At 47.0% G+C, this 25,773-nt stretch overlaps 1 protein-coding gene across 1 annotated transcript in view; it reads right to left on the reverse strand.

The window, feature by feature from the left end:
• Positions 1-25,773, reverse strand: part of LOC142583408 (cell adhesion molecule Dscam1-like) — a 680,687-nt gene that overhangs the window by 381,214 nt on the left and 273,700 nt on the right. The window contains exon 28 of the mRNA XM_075693861.1: positions 11,784-11,907. Coding sequence (XP_075549976.1) covers positions 11,784-11,907 — 124 coding nt within the window. The remainder of the gene's footprint in view (positions 1-11,783; positions 11,908-25,773) is intronic.

Here is a 25,773-nt window from a genome sequence, read left to right on the forward strand (position 1 = left end):
ACGCATATTGAGTGTTTCGTTCTCTGATGTTCGTCATCTACTGCCACGCTATATGCCTTGTAAAGGGGGCCTGCATCCCCGTTAAGTGAACAGTTTCATTTTTTGTACGGGCCTCCTCCATTTTTTTGTGTATCTCAAGAAAATTGGAATAAAATTGCATTGAATGAATTCAAAAAGTGTGCTTGCGCAAGCCCATACAATGTGGTAAAGGGTTGCGCATGGATAGCAGTGTGGGCATCTATAGGAGTACAGCGCAGGGTGCATGGTGTTGTAGAGACTCAAGAGGGAGACGTATGGAAGATGAGCAACCTAGGTAAAACGAACAAAGACAATCGCGAAAAATACAACATAGAAAAGGTGAATAAATGAAAAACAATTGTCAGTGCATAAGTCTATAGTGCAATGACATAGGGTGACTGACTATAATGAGGAGAGGTCCAGGCCCACCCCACCAAATTGCAGGGCACTCAATAAAGTTATTTGAATCAATGTATACATACAAATGGCAAATGTAATGTAATGAACAATGTAAACTTAGTCATACATTATGGGAACTCTGCCATCGTGATCGTCGGAGCCGCCGGCATCATCGGAACTCCGGCATCCGAGTCAGCAGTCGAAGAAGCGGAGGACGAAGTGATTCGTGAGCGCGAGCGGTGGTTCCACGCTCGGCTGGGCTCTCTTAGGGCGCGGCCGGCTAATTGATAATATAATGCCGCACATTGATGCCAGCTTGACCAACTTGTTTCAGTAAATTTAGTAGTTGTGTGCGGGTCACGAGCGTACCTATCTGTGACGACGCCAGCACGACGGCAACCACGTTGAAGATGATAGAATGGCGCAACGGCGTGATTTCTTCGCCGGTCATTTGACGCGGTCTTGAGACATGGCAAATGTTGTTTCTGCATAAGTAGTGGACCAGCGTAAAAGGGGGGACACACCGATTGTGACGGAATCAGCGACTATACGTGTTATGCAATTATACGAATCTATGGCTACGTGTAGCGTATGTAAAACGTCGATGACATTTGTACTCCATCGAAGAAATACTAAGCATGATTAACTTTGCCGATCATGAAGGCGGTACAACGTCGCACAATATCTACGTTCCACGAGTAAAGTACTGAGGAATGTTGGCCGCTCCCGGATATAGTGCAGCCTAACACAGCGCATCAGAGCGCGAGCTGTCACAAGGAACGAACACGAAGAAATGGAACGGGGTGCACGCGCCTAGCGTTCCAAAAGACGGCGGGCTTTTGACCGACATAAGTGTGCGTGCGATGGTGGCCTAACAATTAGACCACCGGGACATTCTGCTCGACGGCAGAAGTTCCATTCTATCATCAGTAACGCAGTGCTTTCTCTTTATTGCGATAGCAGTTATATGGAGACTCCAGGCGCATTGCTTCCATCAACATCGGCGTCGCCGTGAGGTTCCTATAAAGTCCAAGGGCGATAAAATCGTGGCCGCGCGCCGTATGCTGCATGTGTGAGTGAAAGCGTGCAAAGGTGACCCGGCCGATCGCGAATCAATCTCGCGCACGGAAGCGAAGAAACCGGGGAAGAAACGCGCCATCTTCCGTCGACTGTAAGATCGACGTTGCAGTTCGGCCTCCTCGCTATGGAATATGTCGAGGGTTCAAATACATGAATTGTATTGCAATTGCCAAAATTCCTGCGAATGAATTCTTGAACGCTACACACTGTCAAGACAAGTAAAATATGTACTTTTTCATAAAACAATATACTTGTATGTCCCAAAAGTTGTCCCCGAAATAACTCATATCAATGCTTCCTCCTTTTCTTGCCTATTTAAGAAGTGCAGAAAATATTACACGAATTTCAGAAGAATATCAGTTCGAAAGAAGCAAAGCAGTGCATGCTGCTGATATGAAAAACGGAAAGACCTTGAAATCAACAAGTTGAGAACAAATGTTTCTAAGAAACTTTGTCAGTCAAGAACTTTGTTTACATTTTTGCACAAATACAACGGCCAGGGAAGAATCTCAATGAAGCTGTCATTTGTGCCAATCTATTGCTCAGGAGCAGCTGTCACGGGTCGTGTATTGTGAGCAATTGCACCACAATTGTAATCGCAAAATACCGCACATATAAATGCAAGAGTTCTGCAATGTATACGACCACGAGTCAAATAAAAGTGAGCCAACGTGAATATATAACAAACGGGGTACTTTATTTAGAATAGTCTAAATCGCCATTCGCACATTTGTCCCTTTGATTAACGAGTCGCGTGATTCATCATCACCATCATCATCAGCCTGGTTACGCCCACTGCACGGCAAAGGCCTCTCCCATACTTCTCCAACAATCCCGGTCATGTACTAATTGTGGCCATGTCGTCCCTGCAAACTTCTTAATCTCATCCGCCCACTTAACTTTCTGCCGCCCCCTGCTATGCTTCCCTTCCCTTGGAATCCAGTCCATAACCCTTAATGACCATCGGTTATCTTCCCTCCTCATTACATGTCCTGCCCATGCCCCCCCCCATTTCTTTTTCTTGATTTCAACTAAGATGTCATTGACTCACGTTTGTTCCCTCACCCAATCTGCTCTTTTCTTATCCCTTAACGTTACACCCATCATTCTTCTTACCATAGCTCGTTGCGTCATCCTCAATTTAAGTAGAAGCCTTTTCGTAAGCCGCCAGGTTTCTGCCCCGTAGGTAAGTACTGGTAAGACGCAGCTAATATACACTTTTCTCTTGAGGGATAATAATAACCTGCTGTTCATGATCAGAGAATGCCTGCCAAACGCACCCCAGCCCATTCTTATTCTTCTGATTATTTCCGTCTCATGATCCGGATCCACCGACACTACCTGCCCTAAGTAGATGTATCCCCTTACCACTTCCAGTGCCTCGCTACCTATCGTAAATTGCTGTTCTCTTCCGAGACTGTTAATCATTACTTTAGTTTTCTGCAGAATAATTTTTAGACCCACCCTTCTGCTTTGCCTCTCCAGGTCAGTGAGCATGCATTACATTTCGTCCCCTGAGTTACTAAGCAAGGCAATATCATCAGCGAATCGCAAGTTACTAAGGTATTCTCCATGGACTCTTATCCCCTATTCGCTTGAGTCGCGTGATTATTGTGTCATTAAACTCCTTGGGTTGGTGCTTCAAAATGTCTGCAACTGACTCATTCACGTAATCGTTCGACATGAATGTGGTTTTTTGAGCTGTTTTTTTTTTCAATTGCCCAAAATGAGGAAGTCGCAACGTGTTAGATTTGGAATTATGGTGGATGTTTCAGCGTTTCGCACTTGAACTTTGCCAGATTTGTATTAACCACATCAACAACGCGGGCACGGGCATTGTCGTGGAGCAAGGTGACCCCATTCGTCCATTTTCCACGTCGTTTGTCCTTGATTGCGACAGGCAGCTGATCCGGCGTTTCACAATATCGGAAATGTTTGATAGTCTCTACAGGTTTAGCAAAATTCTATCAGTAATGGCCCCTGAAGATTAAAAAAATTACCGACGATTACGTTACTTCCTAATGCGAAATTTGAGCGCTGCAAATAAGCTGTTTCACCTTTTCGATAGATTGAGGCAAAGAAATCGAGCAACACATGTATGCGCTATCACAGAATTTTTTTTTTATTTTTCACACGTATTCCTTTAACAAAGACTCCACTAACAGTTCTTGACAGTCATGAAGGAAGCTTTGTGGTCGGAGAAATAGACTGAGATATGTTCGACTTGGTACACCAATGCTTGATTCTCAAAGACGAGATCTATACAAGTGCCTCGCGAGGTTGTCACAGCCGTGGGACGCGTTACGAGCGAGAGGAACGGGATGTTCTCCCGCATAAGTGTTAGGAAATTGCTGTTTGTCTTTATGTCAAGCCGCCACCGATCTGGCTCTCTGATTGCCACCGCACAGGGCGAACGGCAGCGGCAATTTCGGCTCGGGCGGTGCACATATACAGATCCGCCGCCACCGATCTGGCTCTCTGATTGCAACCGCACAGGGGTTGCATTGGAGGAGGAGCGAAGAAAGGAATTAAGTTCGAGCCGGCGCTTTGACAACCGGAGACTCGCAGGAAGAGGGGGGAGGGGGGCGGCGTGTACACCCAGCGGCAAACGATGGGGGCAGAAGCGCGCGCAGCAAGCGGACAACACGATAAAGGGAGGAGGGAAGAGATAGCAGCGACTGACTGATGCCGCTGACGCCGATAGTGAGTCAACCCCAGCTGCGGAGTTGGTTTCAGGGACAACGAATAACCGGCGCGTCGGCAACTGAAGAGCACCCTATCCGCCACACAAGAACAGGGGGGGGGGGGCCCTTTCCTCCTCTTTCTGCATGGCGGCGACGGTGTTCTATGCAGTCACGTTATCTTGACTCTCTAGCGGCGTCAGCGGCATCCAGCGGTATCAGTCGGTCGCTGCTAGCGCTGGGGGGATGAAAGGGGGGCGGAGCTGGTTACGAGGCCGACGACGACGCGAAACCCAGGAACGGACGCCAAAGAGCTGCGCTCTAAAAAAAACGTCAACAACTCCTTTCCGAAGGAAATGACGGTCTTTGCTTTCTTAAGGGGTGGCGAATCCGAATGTTTCCACTCTAAGCTCTGACGTCCTGTTTCAGGCTCGTAGTAGTGGCACCATGATTCTTTCCCGGTTACAACTATAGACAAGAAGTCGTCACCCTCATTGTGATACTGGATTAAGTGAGTCAAGGCAGCGCCGAAATTCTGCGTCTTCTGGCGGTGGTTCTAAATCTTCGGGAAACGTTGCCCACCCAAGAGCGGATAACTGAGATGTTCATGAGTTACGATGTGAACCGAACCGTGAATGATGTTCACATGCTCTGCCAGTTCATCGATACTTATCCTCCGCTATTGTATAATCAGCTTATCAACATTTGCGATTGTGTTGGGGGTGATTGCATGGTGGCTTTGGCATGGTATTGGATTGCCTTTGAATCTTTCACGTGCCTCTTTGAACCGTTTGCTCTAACGCTTCACAGTTGCCAATGAAATGTAATTTTCAACGTACAGGATAGCCATACGGCGACTAATTTCTTTTGAGGAACCACCTTCAGCTGTCGAAAACCTCACGACACCACGATGTCCAACTTTTGGAGTGTCCATTATGTCACGCAACCATGATGAACCAAGTGTATGAGAGCATTGAAGGACCTTTATCCTCACACCTGTATGTAACTTTTGTAAATGAGAGATGCCTGCGTGTCACGAGCATGCTTCGCAGATAATGAACAGAGCCATTATTGCACATGGTTGGTCTGTTCACTTTCATTTGACTCGCCCTCGTGGATTGGAAATGCGAAGATGCAATGGAATATACAAATGCCAGGATACAGCTTGATAGAGGGCAGAAGAGTGTCACTGGAAACAAAGTTCCCTGCACGTATACACAAAACCTGGCATTAAGATATATAAATGTACGTATAAGTCTCCAATAAATCTACGTATCTAAGAAAACATCACGGTATATAATGCGTCAAACAAGTCAAATAACCCTGTTGCGCAATCACAGATTCACAAATCACAGAATCCTAAGAACCGCTCCTCCTCCTCCAACTCCCCCCAATGTATCGCGCGCGACGGAAAGCGCCGCGCTTCCTCCCCGCTTTTCTCCCTTGCGCACACGAAACAGAGCCACCATCGCCGGCTCACCGATGCCACCCCACCCCCCTCTCACTCGCATATACAGCATACGGCGCGCGGTCACGATGCTATCGACCTTGGACTTCATACGGAACATGAGGGCGACATGAGATCGCAATAACATAATAAGAATATCTGGCAATTGAAGCGTCCCGGTACCTATTACTTTCCACCAAAGAAGAGGTAACAAAACCGAACTTTCACCATGCGACATTTCGCTGCGCTGCAAATTTGTCTTTTTTTTTGCTTTTGTGGGGCGCGGGCAAAGAAATAAAAGAAAGAAAGGAAAGCATGGTGGTCACAGTCGAATGCCTACTTTGAGCACCTAGTGTGGCTACCGAAGGAATATTGAAGAAAAAGTGAGACGCTTGGTCCACTGGCAACCATACGCGTACTGCTCGGTATTCAACACCGCCGAGACAAGACCTTCCGGAAACGTGGCGCTCAAGCGAACACGTTGCAGTCCGTTGAGTCCCACCAGTGATGGCGGAGAGCGACCATTGTTTGTTTTTCTCGTCTGCTAGCGAGAAAGCCTTCAAAACTCTACTAGGTGGAAATCCAGTCGGCCACAGAAAAACGAACGCACCCCCAAGTGCGCAGCGCGGTGGTCGGGGCAACACGAGGAAAACTCTATTCGCGGCTCTCGCAGCCCGCGGGTAGCGAGAACAAGAAAATAGACAAGCCTCAATGTGTCCTCGCGAATGAAATTCCAAGTAGAAAAATGAATAAGACCGTAGTTACCTTTGCTGTCTTTAGTGTCTTGACATGGATGCTTTGGTGCAGGTGAAAAAAATGTTGAAATTTTTTTCTGTGACATGATGGCACAAATGAACCACCAAAACGCTTCGTCTCATCGGACCTCGCTGCGTGCTTTCTCAACTTGTCTGATAGTGAGTTGATTGGCTTGTATCGTTGTTTGTTCCTATGTACGACTCTAGAAAAGTCAATGCGCCTTTGGCGTCAGAAGTTTATAACGACATTAAACCCACAATGTTCCGGAATTGAAAATCTAAAGCACGACTTCAGAAATGTCAGTGCACCTTTCGCACTAAACGTTTCCGAGAACTTTACACCCATAAAGTTTCGAAATTGAAATCAACGCGCTCCGTAGATTCCTAGGAATCTGCGAGATGCCCCGACGAGCCCGCTCGCCATCAAAACGCCCTCGAAACTTTAACTCAGATGGGGCTCATTGCGTTATGTGACTTCCGGTGCATGGGGTTGCCACAAAATCCCACCTGAGTTGACACTGTACGCACTAAGAGATCTTTTCGATCGTGAAAAAGACATTCTAGACAAAATGCAGAATGATTTCCGGCGCCGGGAGTTGTTTTAGTCGGCGGTGCATGGACAACACGAAAAAACTTCGGGGGGGGGGGGGAGGCACTGAAGGCCCATAAGCACTCCCACCCCCTCACTGGCTACGCCTTTGTACATGATGGACAAGTTTTCTCATGTTGACGAACGTGATGACTAGGCACACCGTGCCCAGACGTTTGGCATGCGTTCGATTCATTGTCGCACAAAGTGAGCCGTAACAGACTGCCCGGCCACCGAAAGAGATCCCGATGCGCAGGAAACGACATCCGCTGGCTAGAGGGATGACACAGGTTGGTGCCCGTAATTGTCGTCGGTTATCGCACATCTCTCTTGCGAACGAGACACCGTGGGTGTTCCCCAACGCTCAACGTCATAGAGTATAGATGCCACAGACGGGTCTGTAGCAGTTCCATGTTCACAGCATGCGTCTGCAGAACTACAACGAGACTCAGCTACTCAGTCAGCAACCGCGAGGCAAATTCCCCCTGAACTCCGCCAGGCTCATTTCTCACTCAAAAGTGACAGGTTTACAGAACATACAGCAGCACTAAATACACACAAATACTTGTTAAACGCTTCACAAGGCATAACTCAAACCATGCGCGTAAACCAATATAAAGCCTTTCGAATCCTACATTAGGAAAAAAAACTGATGAGGCTGATTGTCGATCTGGAGGCTTCGACTTAAACATCGGCCTTGCCATTGACAGCTTCCTTTTTATACCGTATCCCCAAAGAATATTGCTGCAAAGCGGAACTCCAATGCAGCAGACGGCCACCTTTAAAGATGTTCTCTGCAACCATATCAGAGGACAATGATCCGTTTCGATTACGAACCTCGAGCCCACAAGATACCAAGACAATCTTGGTATCTAGTGGCCCATACAAGAGATGCGCACTTTTCTTAGTGCTGTACGCCTGTTCTCGACTAGTCAGTTGATGGCTTGCGCAAAGGACGCGGTGTTCCTCGTCGCTCTCTCCCTTTTGGTATAGTACGACGCCCATGCCTCGCTGGCTCGCATAAGGTGTCCTCTATTGAGAGACAGTTACCGCGCTGCACTTAGCCCCGCCTTTCGCCCCCCAACTAAGAATCTCTTTCTCGCTCGCTCGCTCGCATCGCATTCAACTCGGAATGCCCTGGTGTAGTCCGGCGATCTCAGCACGGGTTCACTCGTCAGCGGGCTCTTCAGAGCGTTGAAACAGGATTCCTTTCTTTCTTTCGTACCAGAAGAGCATCAGTTAGAGCGCTAGCTTTTTCAGAATACCTAGGAATGTACCGCTTATAGTACCTGGCAACCCCTAGGAAAGATCGGATGTCGGTCTTTGTGGGAGGCTGCGCGAAATCTCGTATAGCAGCCACCTGTGGCTCAGAGGGACGGTGACGGTACTATCCGATTACATGACTGAGGTAGGTCACTTCAATTTAGGCCATTTAATTGGCATTTTGGTGCCTAGATGGTTAAGCCGGCTTCACACAAGCGCACCAACACTGCCCTCAGATGTTGCGTATGCTCCGACCAGGAGGCAGAATATAGCGCGACATCAGCTAAGTAAGACAAGACAAACTCTTCCTGTCCTCACAACACTTTGTCCATAAGGCTTGAAAAACAGTACGGTGCTTTTTTCAAACCGAAGATTAGGACCTTAGAGCCGAACGTTGCCAACGGAGGAATATTTGCTAGCCCGCTCTGTGAGCAGAACCTGCCAGTAGTCTCCAACAAGATCCAGTGTAGAAATGAATCGGGCACTACTGCCTTTCTGGATGCGCTCTTCGATGTTTGGTATAGGATAAATCTTATCTTTAGTGATCGTGTTTAGCCTGCGGTAGTCGAGGACGACAGAAAACAAGGTGAGGTGATAAAATTAGCAAATTCTCAGGCGCAAGTTGGAAATATAGTTGGCGCAGGAGACGGGTAATGGGAGATCGCTGGGAGAGGCTTTCATCCTGCAGTGGCCACAAAAATAGGCTGATGAAGATGCTGGCGATGAATCTACGCAAGGACGCGGATCCTTGCCCGGCACGTATGCTAAGATCAAAGGCGAGTGTAATCGCTCTCGCAAAGCTCGGTCACAACTGGAGTCAAAATTTTTTTTTACTCCCAGATTCATAATATCTCGTTGGCCGTGGTGGTGGTGGAGAATAATTATTCTAGGCTATTTACAGGAGAGAGTGGGGCCTAGCTTTAAGGGCTGACCCCTTACAAATTCTAGGACAGGTCCCCAGCCCGGAATTCCTCTGGCTTCCACGCTCGCTTGAGCCCTAGCCATGGGAGCTATTTGGCTCTCTAAGGTAGAGCAGCCGAGCAGGCCAGCCTCCCAGCTCTCTCCCGTGGGTGAGGGGAAAGAGGGCAAAGCGGGGTTAGAGGGGCATGCCCATGCCATGTGGTACACGTCCGAGAACGCGCAAACACCATGCGGGCACTCCCCGTTAAAAGCCTGATTGAAATATTGCAGCATGGCGTTGGCGGAGCGGCAGTCGATAAACCTATGAAACCACACCTCGGCGTAGAGGGGTTGAAAATACGCCACGTCGGGTAAACTCACAGAGAGGGTCATGGGAGGGGAACCCCTCCTTGGCATAAAAAGGCTGAACGTAGGACAGAGGGGAGTAAGATTCGCACATTCGGCGCATAATTCCGTCGCAAACCGACAAGTCCTTTCATGTTGACGAGCGTCCCGATTAGGCATGCCCTTTCCCAGGCGTTTGGCATCTGTTCGATTCATTGCCGCTCAAAGTGAACCGTAGCAGTATATATCAAGGTGCGTAATTTCAGAGTGAACGCATAACTCTTCAAAAAAGTGATAGTTTCGCAGGAAGGGAGCTGCGTTGGCAGCGTTAGCAAGGTTTAGCGTTGCGCTTGGACTCTGGTTTGCGGCCTCTGGTCGGGAATTTAGCCAGTTTGCTCCGCAGTCTAGAAATTTCTTACGCCATCTGACCGTAAGGCCTCTTAAACTTGCACCTTTTTTTTCTTTTCTTCTTTGGGAAAGCTTTTGAATTAATGATTTATTGATGTTTCCTACTCTTCTCGGTTTCAGTTTACCATGTAACCTCACCTTTAAACCGCATTCACTCTAAAGCAAGTCCTGAAAGTTTATTTCTGGTTATAACTTCAGATCATCTAGCCATTTCTTTACCCATCACCCACAGTGAGTGTTAGCTTCGAGTCGGATGTACAAGAACAACCGCAACAACAAAAACAACTCCCCTAACGGGTTCAAGCTATACGGCGGTGCGACAGTTTTGCGCGACCCATCCCGTAAGGCAACTCCTGCTGGGCTGAAGTACGCTGGCAGCTAAGAAACGACTCTTGCACCCGTGAAATTCTGAAGCGTGTTCTGTAGCGCCTTTTCAGAAAAGCATCCGCTAATTGTGTTTCTGTGCTATAGATCTCTGTGCAAATCCAGCCATCGGACAAGTTTATATATATATATATATATATATATATATATATATATATATATATATATTATATATATATATATATATATATATATATATATATATATATATATATATATATATATATATATATATATATATATATATATATATATATTGGAGCTCTTGGCGACACTATAGGAAATTTCTACAAAGATGGCCTAACGGCCACCCCACCACCTCGGGCTTCCTGATCCGCCACTACTTCACTTCTACTGGGCCACCTCCTACGGTCTACCTCCAGCCTACTCCTCCAGTCGAACCCACTGCGCCCTCCCGGCCGGGCTGCCCTGATGCTGCTGGGACGACGCTCTACATTTCTCCCTCCTACCCTCTCTTTCTTTTAATCCCATGTCCGCCACCCTGCTGGCGCTGAGCCGTGCTTTCGCATGGATTGCAGGTGATATTGCCAGCCTTTCCTCCTTTCCTACAAGAACCGAATTAACGGCCGTTCAGACCACGCTGAACAAAACCTCGCCTAAGGTCGTCATCATAAAATACCTGCCCGCATGCCACAGACGCTCAGAAGACCACACGCACACAGCACGCGGTTTTTCGTCAAGCTTGGCTGATTCGGGCGCAATGGCGAGCCTCGATCAGTAAGCGGCAACGTTGCGAAGAAACACGCGACGGTTGAGCACAGGACTTCGCTGTTTGCACGACCCGTCAGTGCGGCCTGCCGCGGTTCAGTGTAATAGATCTCCTGCCATGCTCTGCCAAGTGTGACGAGGTAACCGTCGGCGAGACCTGTGACCGGAGCGTAACACTCAGCGCCGACCCCCAGAGAAGCTGATTGCGCACAGGACGGCCTTAACGACTTTCGGTTAACGGTTTTTAGCTTAACGGTTTTCCATCACCAGCGCGCCCTCAAAACCACCTGAGCTATCTTCGGCAGCGTGGCCGACTGTAATGAAGACAAAGGCGCACTTGAGCTCGCGCGCTCGGACTGAGGGCGCGGGTACAGGAAAGACGACGAGAGAGGAATATAACAGATTGCGCAAGGAACGCGTGTTGTGTACGTCTCGTCTATTGCAACATATATATACTGTGCGTACGTGCGTGCGTGCATGCGTGCTTGCGTGCGTGCGTGTGCGTGATATTCTCTCTCCAGAAACGAGGGAAACACGCAAGAAATCAGTTTGCTGGCACCATGGGTATATTGAATTTTGCTGTTTAGACGACGAGCGCACTTACGTGTGATAACTGCAATTTAGAAAGTCACGTACCACAGGTGGCATATATTAAGGAGAGAGTATGCAGTCGTAAACCGTATGTAAATACATAAGTATGTGAGTATGTTTTAGCTCTAAGCTACACTGTAAAGAGCCTGGGAACAGAATGGGAGGATTTTGTGCAGTAGTAACAAATTGCTCACCCAGGGCGCTTGGCGTCATGACGTCGTACTTGACTTTGGTGAGGCCTGCAGCATTGGCGGCCATCAGGCGAACCACGTACCAAGTCTCGGGCTGAAGTCCTCCCAGAAGTACATTGGGAAGGTCCTGTGTAGAAGAGTGCACCACAACACAGAGCAGTCATTTAAAAAGCGGCGCAATATTTGACATATGCGCGGTACCCGTGAGTGGTATTATGTGTTCCACTTGGGAAAGTTAGATGTCGTGTTTCGGAATAATCATGCATGTATGAAATGCTCTATCGGTACCTTTTACAAAAATAATAACGAGAATAATACTTTTTTGCAATACTGAGACTGATAATAATATGTGGTTTTTACTGGTGCAAGGGCCAGAAATGACCAAAGAGCGCCGTGACATACGTTGATGGGTCCTCAATGTATTAGGAATAGAGTGGCCAGTGAGTTGCAAATGGTAGATGCAACGTGGCTGTAAAAAGGTCTGAAACAAGTCACTGTCAATTGCGTAAAATATGAGTATCAAAATAATGACAATTACTAATTGTGTGAGGTATAAGCATAAAAGTTCCGTTAAGAAACGATGATATCATAAAGCGTATACAAGAGCACTAGTGCCCTAAGGAGTCCTTGAAGTCGAGGGCTGAGAGGCATGTGCTGTAAAAACATTTTTCACTGCTGCTGCAGCCTGCGACGCAAGGCTGCGCCACAGATAACATGGCCAAATTATTTGTATGGTGTTTACATCTTTTAAAAGCTCTGCTAAAATCTTCTAAAATCTAAAAGTGTCTCATGGTTCAGAAAGAATGCTGGGTGATGAGAGGTCAGCTCACGATATGCAAGATAAAAGTACTTTTTACGTTGTGCTTCTATTTCAGGACACTGCACAAGGCTATGGAGGACTGTAAGAGTGCTGCCACACCTATCACATGTCGCAGGATCACTGCCAGTAAGGAGATAAGAGTGCGTTCCATAGGTATATCCTATCTATAGTCTGCAAAGGAGCACGTTCTTGTGTGCTGTTGTATTCTCTGATATCTATTTCCCTATTCTTCGTTTGAGCATATGTAATTTGACACTTCACTATCCGACTGCCGTTGCCAATATTTCCGCAGCTCATGGCACAGGAAAGGCATTAGGTCTGTGCGAGGGATGGCTACGTTTTTCTGTATATTCAAAAATTACTGACGTGGCACTTTCTTCTGCAGCTACGTTGCCTTTTATGCGTCTATATCCATGTATCCAGCATACTATGATCAGTTGCTTGCCCATATAAGCAGAGCATAACAAGCAGTACAGTTCGCTAAAAACTGAATTCATGTATTTTCTTAGATTCATCAGAGCTCTAACAACGCCAAATGAGTCTGTGAACACAATTGCTTTCCGTGGATTCATTAACTTTATGTGGTTAACTGCCGAGAGGATCGCGTACGAAGCGGCTGTGAAAATACTTCTATGCAGATTTAGTGCACAGGACACTGAAAAAGACGGTCCCCAAGCTGCGTAAGCTACAACAGTAAGAGATTTGAAAGCGTCCTTGTAAAATTCTGCATATAAGTACTTCGCCCGAAGTTCGAGGAAGTGCGAACGTATATGAAGATGAGGTGTGCGTTTGGAAATCTCTATAAAAGACACATCGCGCTCAACAGCCTGCCACTCCCAAGGCGGTGGAAGTCGAGTGGGAGCCATTAGGAGATTCTCTTGAAGTAGTATGCTTGTTTCTTCAGCTGACGCTTCCAAAAGATGGGGCAAAGTAGTCCTGACAAACGGACGGTCTCGCTAAAGTCTGGCAGCAGATATGTCGCTTATAGTGTAAGGACATGGGTGTTCGACATCTGCATTTATCCTCGGGGAGTAATATAAATTAAATACGTTCTTTGGAGATGCAGGGACCATTCATGCGACTTAGCACATAGGCTTCCCACAGGGCTATTCCTGAAGGTAACTGCACCAGCCCGAATGCCCAGATGGTGAACACAGGGTCCAACATCTTTCAAGCATTACGTGTTACAGAGTTATAAAGTAAGGCTTCGAAGTCAGGGCGTGACCATATAAGGCTTTTGTATTAGCTAAGGAAGCATCCCCTGTCGCTTCCCCATGATGCGCCTGACAAGGGCTTCAGCAAATTTATAGCCTTCAGGCACTTCATTTTCAGATACTGAAGTTGCGGCAGAAAAGTTAACTTGTGGGCTAAACTGATGCCTTAGAATTTCTGTTAACAGCTCACAGATACTCATTCTCCATGAGATGTATCACTCGGTCTGGCAGTACACCTTTGTTCCAGAAGAGGAGGCACGTGCTTTTAAAGCGAAGCTTTCTATGTCTCACTGATTCGTCCGTGAGAGCTGAAAACGCATTGAAGGAAAACCAACTTACACATCTGCATAAAACACTACAATTTACACTCGCAGTACCGCGCCAGCGTTGACTGGCCGGTCGGTCAGTGCCTGATAACGGCGCGAAGCGACGAGCTCAGCAAAAGTAGCGCATGCGCACAGGGTTCACTGGACGTGCAACTTGCGTCGGTAGGCATGACACCACTCCTGTCATGATTAACGCACAAGTTGCATCTGCTAGGCATGACACCACTCCTGTCATGATTAACTGAGCTTCCCTGCTTATCGGAGAGAGCAAGTGTGCGTGAACATCAGCTCATCATAGGGTCTGGAAAAAAATCAAATCTCCTTTCTTAATGAAAACTGGTTGAAAGCCACGCTACCCAGACTAACTATATATATATCTGCATTGCATTACCCGCGTCACGCAATGGATTTCCGGCCGTCACCACGGGTAGGACTCAGTTGCAGCGCCCGATAGAACAAGAGGCTACCGTACGCGAACGTAAGCGTGAGCGCGATCGTACCCGTAAGGCCGATACCATTTATCGGCAACGACAACTGGTCTTGCGATCGTCAGCGTGTACATCAGACCGAACACATCTCGTTGTGACGCGGAAACGTTCCTGGAAGAAACGATGAAGACCTTAAAGCCACACAATACGCCGATCCTCGTGTGCGCTGATTTTAACATCTATGTGGCCAAAGAGCACGGCAAATGCATCAAGAGTTTCAGGTTAGATTGGTACTTGTCTAAACATAGAACGCTACAGAGACCCACGACGCAACACGGTTTCTGCATTGATCTCACGTCTGCAAGCAGGCTGTGTCACGTTGCATCTCAGAGCCTCTGACCGTCTACCACAGCAATCACATGGCAATACTGTGAAAGTATAGAGTCGTCCGGGAAAGTTCGTGTGCTTGTAATCAAGATCTAAACAAGATAACATGTTCCAAAATAAAGGCTATTCAACTTAATGAAATGTGTTTTCATTCAACTTCAACGTTCAAAAATGCAATCCTAAACAAGCAATAAAACCACATATGCGTAGCAACGGGTCGTTCAGCATTTCTTGGATTCGTTCCTTGGTTGTTGGCTTTCGATTTTCACTTTGATTCAGTTTGTATTGGGGGAAAGCTTCGCATTCGTTAGTTAAGAAAGGGGGCTTTGATTCTCTTTTTTTGGGGGGGGGGGCTTCGTCTAAATTCATTCTCGTCAGCCCATTTAGAAATATTGTGGAAGCCAAGCTGCCCCTGTCGCTCGAAAGAAGCAAGAATACAGCATTTCTAACCGATTTGCATATTTTGACGTGTAGCGACGGTGAAGAAGGCAGCAAAACTGTGAATGACGAAACTTGCGTTTTATTGGGCGAACCTGTGCGCCCCAAAAGCAACTTACACTCAAAAAATTGCGATAGCGGCGAACACAGTAGGCGATCGTCGAAAGTCTGATGAGCAGGTCAAGCGCGTCGGCTTTTAAACATGAGTCATCAAGGGTTCCAGAGTAATTGCTGGTGCCCACGTATCTTCCAGAAAGTTTTACACCATTCGCGTCACGCGATCAATACTTATTACGCAAGTTTCGGTGACAACAGATCGGTGACAACAGATGGGGGCGCGACATTGCTCTGGCTATGTTCTCACACGCTTTCTACGCACAGGTCTTGGCGCTGTCCCTCCTGAAAGCTTCCTTCGGGGGCTTCGCTACGCCGGGCATTCCCTTGCCACTGGTGCGGCCTTCGACGAGCTTCATCGATGACGATGTTCCGGCTGAGTTTCACCGCTCCCAGCCAATTCCGTGCCAGCATCCAAGACTGACTGCGACATCTGCTCTCACCTGGCAACCAAAGCCTTCCAGCGTCACGCGATCCGAGGGGCGGATATATAAGCAGCACTTGTCAGCTGAGCGCCCGGGGCACGACATTGCTCTGGCTATGTTCCCACACCCGTTCTACGCACAGGTCAATTACTTACAACCTGCTAAATGTTATCGTAGTTCTAATCGTTGTACAGTAGCGGTGTCGTGCCCCACCAACTTTCTATATGTTTTGCGAAAGTGCCTTGTAGGGTTGGTTTCTGCTATTGATGCTGTATCGAGTGTTCTGTTAATGCTCTCGGGAGATATCGAGAGTAACCCTGGCCCTAAAACCAATGCTGCACCTACAGGTTCTGACAGTGCCAAAATCACGGAAATTTTTGAAGTTGTTAAAGGCTTGGAAACGAATCAGGCGAGGTTTCTTCAAGAAATACAAGTTGTTAAAGAACAACAAAATGTGCTGAATACGTCAGTCCAGGCCCTTCTTAGCAGGGTGAATCTTCTGGAAACTGATATGCGTTCGCTCAAACAGATTGATACGCTCAATGCAGCTTCAGCTCCGTGCGCTCTCGACGCCCTTCGTCATGATATGATGAAGCTTAGGGCGTCACTTGATAGCGAGAGCAACAGATCCAGAAGAAACAACCTCATTATTTTTGGCCTGGATGATTCAAGCGATCAGACATGGTCTGTATCGGAGGAAAAAGTACTGTCTTTCTTCGAAACGCAACTGGATGAACAGGTTACCCCAGAAAGTGTAGAGCGTGCTCATCGGCTTGGTAAATCCCAAGGAAGCAAAAACAGACCTATCATTATAAGGTTTGTTAACTTCAAGGATAAGGAACGTATCCTATCTCGTGGTATCAGGCTCAAGGGTACTAACTTTGCGATCCGTGAGGATCTCAGCCCTGACGTCAGGCTTGCGCGATCTAAACTTGTAAGTTATGCAAAAACATTGAATTGCTCTTTTAAACTTCGATACGATAAGCTACTCATTCATAAGAAGTGCTATGTTTATGATGGAACTCAGGATATTGTTGTTGAATTGAAAAAGTAGCAGAAGGGGCGGTACCCGAACAATAAGTCCTCAAAGCAATGTGTGCGCACGGGACGTTCCGCTCATCCAATTTCAGAGCTTACCATTTTAGTCGTGAACTGCAGAAGTGTAAAAAACAAAACTGATGAATTCGCTACTCTGACCTCTTCAGTAAAACCCCACGTGATTATAGGTACGGAGTCTTGGCTCGACGAAGCTGTTGGTAGTTCCGAAGTATTTCCGCCTGGTTTTCACGTCTACCGTTCCGATCGCAATGCGCATGGCGGTGGTGTCTTTCTACTTGTTGACTCGTGCTTGCAATCATCTCTCGTGTTAATCCGAACTGATTGTCCCGAGTCACTTTGGTGCAATATCCGATTTGAAACTGGGCAATTACTGACAGTTGGCTCCTTTTACCGTTCCCCCGCTTCCACATCGCCTGAGACCTTCACAACCCTATCCGAGTTTCTTTCTACAATAAATAATGACTATATGGCGATGATTTCAACATGCCTGACGTGAGGTGGGTTCACTATAAGCCTGTCCTTGCTAATTCTTCCGCTCTGTCTATAGCATTCCGCGAGGCAATAGTTACCAATGACATTTATCAGTTTGTTACTGAACCTACTAGGTATAGTCCGAATAGCTCTTCTATCTTAGACCTGCTTTTTTCAAACCAGCCATTGCTTGTGTCTGATAACGCCGTAATTCCCGGTATTAGTGACCATGACTGCATTGTGGCGCATGTGCAGATTGTCCCCTTCTCATGTGCACATGATCACCCAAGGAAGGTATACTTTTTTGAGAAAGGCAATTATGTTTCATTGTCTAATGATCTTGCTATATTCCTGCAGGAATTCAGTCATTTAGCTCAGTCCGCAGATTGCAATACCCTATGGGATACATTTTCCTCCACACTAAAGCACCTGGTTGACACACATGTTCCATGGAAACATTTGTCTGCAAAAAATCGTAGTGATAAGCCTTGGGTAACTCGGGAAGTCAAGCAATTGATTAAAAAGAGACATCGCCTTCTGAATGCTTATAGAAAGCAGCGTAACCCTTCTGTATTTGTATTGCTAAAAACCCTTGGAAAAGATATAAAAGTAAAAAAACAAGGTTGCTAAGGAAGAATACTTTTTAGCATTGGGCCCAAAGTTACAAAATAACCTCAAAGAAATGTGGAAGTGTTTAAAAACGATTAGCAAAGAATCAGTTGGCATCCCGAACTTAAAAAACGGTAGTGTACTTCTTACTAATGATGTCGATAAAGCTTCTTGCTTCAATCTTTATTTCCAATCATCTTTCACAACTCCCTGCCAGAATGAATTACCGCCTATTCCCGACAATGTGTTTGAACCTATGCCGGAACTGGTCGTGACACATGGTGGTATACTTAAGTTACTTGGCAATATAAATGTCTCTTCTGCAAGTGGTCCTGATGGCATACCTTCTTATGTGTTAAAGACTTCTTTTGAGACAATCGCCCACTATCTGATTATTATTTTTGAGAAATCGTTAAGTACTTCTTGTTTACCTAAGGAGTGGAAAGTTGCAAACGTGGTACCAATCCATAAAAGTGGCCCAAAAAATATTGTCTCCAATTACAGGCCAATTTCTCTAACTAGTGTGTGTAGTAAAACACTGGAGCACATCGTATACAGTTCCCTAATAAAACATCTAGAAAACAACAATTTTTTTAGCAAATATCAGCATGGTTTTAGGTCTGGTCGTTCTTGTTCGACCCAGCTCCTAGAATTCAGCCACGATCTTTTTCATTCATTCGATCTCGGTATACAGACTGACTGTATATTTCTAGATTTTAAAAAGGCATTTGATTCTGTTCCCCATGTTTTACTGTTGTATAAGCTATCATCCCTCGGTATCTCTCCTTCATTGCTTGATTGGATTAAATGTTATCTACAAGAACGCATGCAACGTGTTGTAGTTAATGGCTCACAATCTGATTATGTTGATGTTACATCGGGAGTTCCCCAGGGATCTGTTTTAGGGCCATTGTTGTTTTTGGCCTACATCAATGACATTGCTCAGGTTTTGTCATGCAAAGTGCGTCTGTATGCGGATGATTGTGTGATTTATCACTGCATTAGGTCTGCCACTGACCACGAGTGTTTGCAACGCGATTTGGACTGTATAACACGCTGGTGTGTTAGGTGGCAAATGTCTTTAAACCCCTGTAAGTGTCAGTACGTGTCCTTTACACGTAAACAAAATCCACATCTATTTCATTATACAGTAGACAATGTCCAGCTATTGCGAGTAACTCAGTATCTTGGCGTTTATTTCTCATCGAATTTAACTTGGACTAAGCACGCTGAATATGTTACAGCGAAAGCCTGTAAAATGCTAAATTTTGTTAAACGCAACTTCCGGCTAGCTCCTCCCAAAATTAAAGAAGTACTTTATTTTTCGAACGTAAGACCCATATTAGAGTATGCCTGTATGGCCTGCGACCCGCAAACCAAAACTCTGTCTAATATGCTCGAGCATGTACAAAACCGCGCAGCCCGTTTTGTCTGCAATAACTATGACTTTACTTCTAGTATTACAGCACTTAAGGATAGCTTGGGCTGGGATTTATTAAGCACACGCAGAAAAAACATGAGGTTGGAAATGCTTTTTAAAATTTATTTCGGCCTGGTTAAAATAGATAGAGAAACTTACATTTTACCTCCTCATTTCTTATCTCACAGAAGTGACCACTATTTAAAAATAAGAGAACTCATTTGTAGAACAAACGTATTCAAGCATTCATTTTTTCCACACACAATATCACAGTGGAATCAGCTACCGCAGGAAATTGCTGATTGTCACACTGAAGCATCGTTCAGAGCATTTCTGCTGAGCATTTAGTGGCGTGAATTTTTATATTGTTGTGTTATTTTTTGGTTGACCAGTTCTGTATTTTGTCGAGCTTATGTACACTGTACATTCCCCCCTGCAATAATGCCTTCGGGCGCTGCAGGTACTTGAAATAAATAAATAAACAGACAGCGCAAACAACCACTAATAACTTTTGAGAAATTTCCGATTCATGCAGGCGTGTTCTGCGCTTTGCAATAACATTTGTTAGGCGGTGAAACGTGGTCACCCGATAAAGGTAAACAAGTACACGCGTCAATAACCCCCTGCTAAAAAGCATCGTCCCAATGCTACAAACATAAGAGAGCGAAACACAAAAGGACACCTATTAAACAAAAGTAACAAAACAACAAAGAAACAAAGTAATTATTAAAGGGAAAATCAGACATTCACCCATTCATAGCAATTGCTAGAAAGGCAACCCATGCGGGTTCCTCGAAAGAAAAGCCTCACAGTTTTTGAAAAAAAATTAGTCCTGGTCCGGTACTCGAACCCGGGACCACCACCTTTCCGGGACAGCCGCTCTACCATCTGAACTAACCAGGCTTTTTTTTCTTTATTACACGGAAAACAAAAGTGAATGTGCATTACAAAGCGGTCACAACTACACAATTAAAGCTCAGGCAAACACAAACATGCATCCAACATGTGCATCCAGTCTGGCGGAGGTTCCTGCGCAGCGTACACACTTCTCACATAAGCAGCACTTTCGCGAAAGAAGGATTTTGTAGATCGCGGGCTTTCTGCGTGGCGATTACACAGTCTACGTAATGAGAGCAGCATTCCGGGCAAGTTGGTAATCCATTACTTTAATGATATTGCGCGACAAAAAACGACACGGACGTGACAGAAGACAAGACTTCGTCTTCGTCGTCTTCTCTCACGTCCGTGTCGTTTTTTGTCGCGCAATATCATTTAAGTAACAGTCTACTTCTCCACAGGCTATATAAACCAAGTACTATGAACATGTCATAGGCAGGACCACCCATAACCTTAAACGGTAGGACCCTATTTGAAGATGGAGTCATGTCAATGTTCTTTTTAAGCGTCCGTTGGAGAAAGTCCCAAAAAAATACAGCGTCCCCACAGTCTATGAAAAAGTGATCTATGGTTTCGGCACGTGGACAGAGTCGACAGTTTGTTGACCACGGCGCAAAGCAACCCCTCGAATTCAACCAAGTTTTAACAGGGAGTGTTTCCGAATGTAAATTAAGAAAAAATGTTTTTACTCCAGGAGGTACACACATTTTTCGGACGCGCTTAAGTACATCCTGAAAAGGTCGGCTTATATAAGGTGCACGATACAAAGGATCTGGGAAAATAGAGTCCACCAGTGCCGCAGAAATTGCTTTTCGACTCGCAGTGGCTAGCAGAAGGCAGGGCGAAGCCGAATTTGTCGGCAACCCGAATCAAAGGCAATAGTTTGACCTAATAGTTCTGCGGAAACCCTGAAGGCGGAGAGAAGTAAATAATAAAGGGAAAATGAGGCATCCACCCATTCGCAGCAATTGCTAGAAAGGGTGGACGTCTGTCCCGTTCTAGCAATTCGTAGAATTTAAATTCTACCAAGTCGTCGCCAACCTTCGAGCGGAGGTTTGTTGCCTGCGAGATGGGCTGTTGCGACGTGCAGCTGCCACGCCTGGTAAGATGCCCGCCGACTCTGGAAGGCATTCCACCTTTACCACTTCTACTCCTGCCTCAGCGCAACCTCATGTACCTGTATTTCAAAGCACACTTGAAAAATGAGCTGCCATTCCCCCACGTGATTTCAATTCCTCCACTCAGAAAGCAGCCGAGATTAAACAAAACAGCAAGAGTTTTGCCTCGGTTGGAGCCCAAATACTTCGATATTAACTGTAGCTCAATACCCGCAACGACCTAGGGCTATTTTTGCATGCAAGTTCAGCCCTGAAACAACATCTTCCGATCTGACGAAGCACTTAAAGGTCTTCAATATTTATCCCTCTCCTGCCGGCGACATAGAACGGAATATCAGTAATATTCTTCTTTCCATGTAGCCGTCGATGATGGAGCCCTAAAGCGCCTGAAAGATTCGTCATTGTGGCCAATGGGATGCCAATTCAAGCCATTCCGTGGGCTTCTATACGATGATATGCTTCAAGCATCCGAGATTACGCCCAATGATCAATGTATCGCGTAATTTGGAAATCTTTTACCAAAACACTCTTCGTCGACTTCGCACAAAACCACGTTAATTTTTGTGTAATATCATATCGTCTTCTTTTCCTATTTTTGTTATTTCTGAAGCTTGGCTCTACAGCAAAATTTCCTCTTCAGACTACTTTTCACCGCACTACAATGTCTCCCTCAGTGATCGGCACTTCAGTGGATCTCAATAAAAAGGTAGTGGCGTACTGATTGCTGTTGACAGTTCACTGAGGCGTCACGACATAGAAAGCGTCCTGGAGTCGGTTCGGCTAGAAGTCAGCATATAGGGCTGTGAAAAATTTTTAATTATATCTTTCTATGGGGGGGGGGGTGCCGAATATTTCCCCAGTTTTGTTTGATGAGGTTCGCTATTCTATTCAAAGTAATATCTTCCCATAGCAAACGCAGAGTACTCCTTTTTGGTCACTTTAATACAGCTGGAATTGATTGGAACACGTTTAGATTAGCTCATAACAATCATTACAGAGAGAGTGAATTCAGCCCGTTGGACTTTCTCTCCTCTTCCCTTGAGGGGCATTATTTGATCTCTAAATCCTGTGACAACGTCTTAGACCTTTGCATCTCGAATGATCAAGTGTTAGACATCTCTCGTTCTGACATGTCCCTTCTGCTTCCGGATAAGTTTCATCCGACACTAAAGATATATGCATCTCTGTCAGCCATGCGGCAGCGCTTCTCTAGGGGCATAAATGAATCTTCCCGCTTTGCTTTATAGCGTGGTAAATATGTTGATTTATATGGTTTCTTGTCCACCACCGACTGGTCACTGGTTGCAGACAAAACCAATGTCGATGACCAAGTTGATCAGTTTACGGAGCTTGCTTTCAGTAGCATGCGGAAATAAATTCCCCACTGCATACCTGGTGTTACATTTCGCTTCCGACGTGCGGTATAGCCGGCGCGGATGCAACGGACGCCGGGGCTTCGTTCATAGTGGCGGACATTTTGGCTAGTTCAGCGCTGCCCCAACACCTCCTGCTCAGCGCATCCAGGCATGTTTCAATGCCACGTGTCTTTGTGTGTGTGTGTGGGTGTGGGTGTGGGTGGGTGTGTGGGTGTGGGTGTGGGTGGGTGTGTGTGTGTGTGGGTGTGTGTGGGTGTGGGTGGGTGTGGGTGTGTGTGGGTGTGGGTGGGTGGGTGCCCACGCTTGTAAAAGCGCGGCAGCCGGGGAGAGGAGCTCCCCAACTGTGACGCGAGGTCTAATCGCCGCCGGCCCGGCGGATACTTGTCACTTGTCACAACGTGTCCGTGCGTCGCCGTCACGTGCGCCTCTTCTGAGTCGTTCCTTCTTGCACTCGACTCGGAGACTATAAAAGCAGCTGCCCCCGGACACCAAGAGGAAAGCTTCGATTTATTCAGTCGAGTAACGTGGTCTCCCGTTTCTCCACTTCGGTCGACCTGACCGGCCGCTCTTTTGCGATGCTAGAATAAACAAGTTGTTCTGTTAGCAGTCGACTCATCCTTTGCCAGGACGTTCGGATGCTTCCAGCTGTGCCCCAGGCCGCCAGGCCAATGCTACCCTTGGGGTGGCCACCCATTTGCAACAACTGGTTGCCAGCGGTGAGATCGCGACAACGGAGGCCAGCAGCGAAGAAATGCGGTCGACTGTATGCTGAGCAGCACAACGACCATCCGGGAGCAGTGCAACGAGCCCTGTGTGATGACTGGTTGCCTGCAGCGCAACGACTGCGCTGAATTCTTGTGACGCGTCGGAATCGCGGAGCTAAGGACGGTCAAAAGGGTGAATTTGGCTCCAAGTTTGAGAGGCCGAAGTTCACACCCATGAGAGCAAGGGGAACACACGTAGTGCGGATGCGAGTGAAAGCAGTCCGACCGATCGTAAGGAGACGGCGGCAGCCGAAGCCGAACGCAGAAAGCGGTTCGAGACGAGGCAAGCGCGCGTGTTATACGTGCCAGAAGCCAGGTCACTTTTCGGCGCAGTGTCCAGAAACAAAAACAAAAGTCGTGTTTTTGTCATTATGCAGCACTGACGAGAACATGAAGCTTCTCGAGCCTTACATGCGAGACCTCCTCGTGAACGGGAAAGAGTGTCGAGTGCTGCGTGATTCCGCAGCTACAATGGATGTAGTTCACCCCTCTTACGTAAAAACCGATATGTTCACGGGCGAGTGCGCATGGATCAAGCAAGCCGTGGAGGCTCATAGCGTGTGTCTGCCCGTAGCAAAAGTGCTTATTGAAGGACCTTTCGGAGCATTGAGACGGAGGCCGCAGTGTCGTCTATGCTGCCCCCCCCCAGTACCCGTACCTATTTTCGAACAGGTCCGATCACCTCCTGCGCGAGAAGGGGCTTTTGTTTGGTGAGGCAAGCGTTCAGGCCTTAACCAGATCGAGAGTTCGGGAGCTCGCTGCAAAGGTGGTAGTTGCGGGGCCGACGTTGTCGAACAATGAGAAAGGGTCGGACGCGCAGCAAGCTGATATTCAGAGCACGTCCGAACTGAATAAAATTGAGCCTGTAGCGTTGAAGGCACCAGATACTGGAGAGGAAATGTCCGACACGGGAAAGTTAGAAGAGCTATCTGCAGATTTGCTTATCGCGCCTACGTCAGATGAACTTAATAGGTTGCTAAAAGTCAGCCGGTCGGCTTTGATAGCCGAGCAAAAAAGGATGGCAGCCTAGAAAACATGCGCTGCGATTTCAAGGAAGGTATCGCCAAGAAAAATGCTCGTTTTGTGGAAAGAAGTGGGGTCCTGTACCAGAAGTATCTAGACCGCAGGGGAGTGGAGTTCGATCAGCTGATCGTGCCTCCGTGCTACCGTCCGGATCTGTTGCGCTTGTCGCATGGAGGTTCGTGGTCCGGACACGTAGGAATTAAGAAGACTAAGGAGCGTCTCTTGCAAGAGTACTGTTGGCCAGGGTGTTTTCGTGAGGCAAAACACTTTGTGAGGACATGTGACACCTGTCAGCGGGTGGGCAAACCAGGGGACAAATCGAGGGCGCCGTTGAGGTTGGTACCCATCATTACGGAGCCTTTTAGACGGCTCGGTATTGATACAGTGGGACCTCTGCCGGCAACAAGCACGGGGTACAGACACATTTTGACTGTGATCTGCCCAGCGGCAAAGTTCCCTGAAGCAGTGCCGCTTAAAGAACTCAGCTCAGTTGAGATAGTCAATGCACTACGGTCCATATTTGCGCGAGTTGGTTTTCCTGCGGAAACCCAGTCAGATCAGGGCACAGTGTTTACTAGCGCTTTGACGACAGTCTTTCTCGAAAGGTGTGGGGTATATAAAGCTGTTACACAGCTCAGTGTACCACCCACAGTCGAATTCCGTTGAGAAGCTCCACTCCGTCATGAAGCGCGTGTTGAGAGCATTGTGTTTTGAACAACAAACTGACTGGGAGCTGTGTCTGCCTGGGGTGATGCTTGCATTAAGGACCGCGCCGCATGCGGCTACGGGGTTTTCGCCAGCAAAGCTGGTGTACGGTCGCTCGCTGCGGTCTCCGCTTCGCATGCTTCGAGACTCGTGGGAAGGCAGGGGCGACGACCCAGTCGTGAAGTACGTGCTTAGGCTCCTCAATCGCTTAAGAAGGGCACAGGACTTGTCAGATGAAGCAATGGCAAAGGCCCAGCAGAGGGCCAAGGTTTATTATGATCGGACGGCCAGGGCCCGTCGTTTTGAGGTGGGCGATGAGGTAATGATATTGCGCACATCGCTAAAAAACAAACTCGACGTGCAGTGGGAGGGGCCAGCACGGGTTGTTCAAAAACTGTC

The sequence above is a fragment of the Dermacentor variabilis genome, chromosome 5, assembly GCF_050947875.1.
Source record: "Dermacentor variabilis isolate Ectoservices chromosome 5, ASM5094787v1, whole genome shotgun sequence".
Taxonomy (NCBI): Eukaryota; Metazoa; Arthropoda; class Arachnida; order Ixodida; family Ixodidae; genus Dermacentor; species Dermacentor variabilis.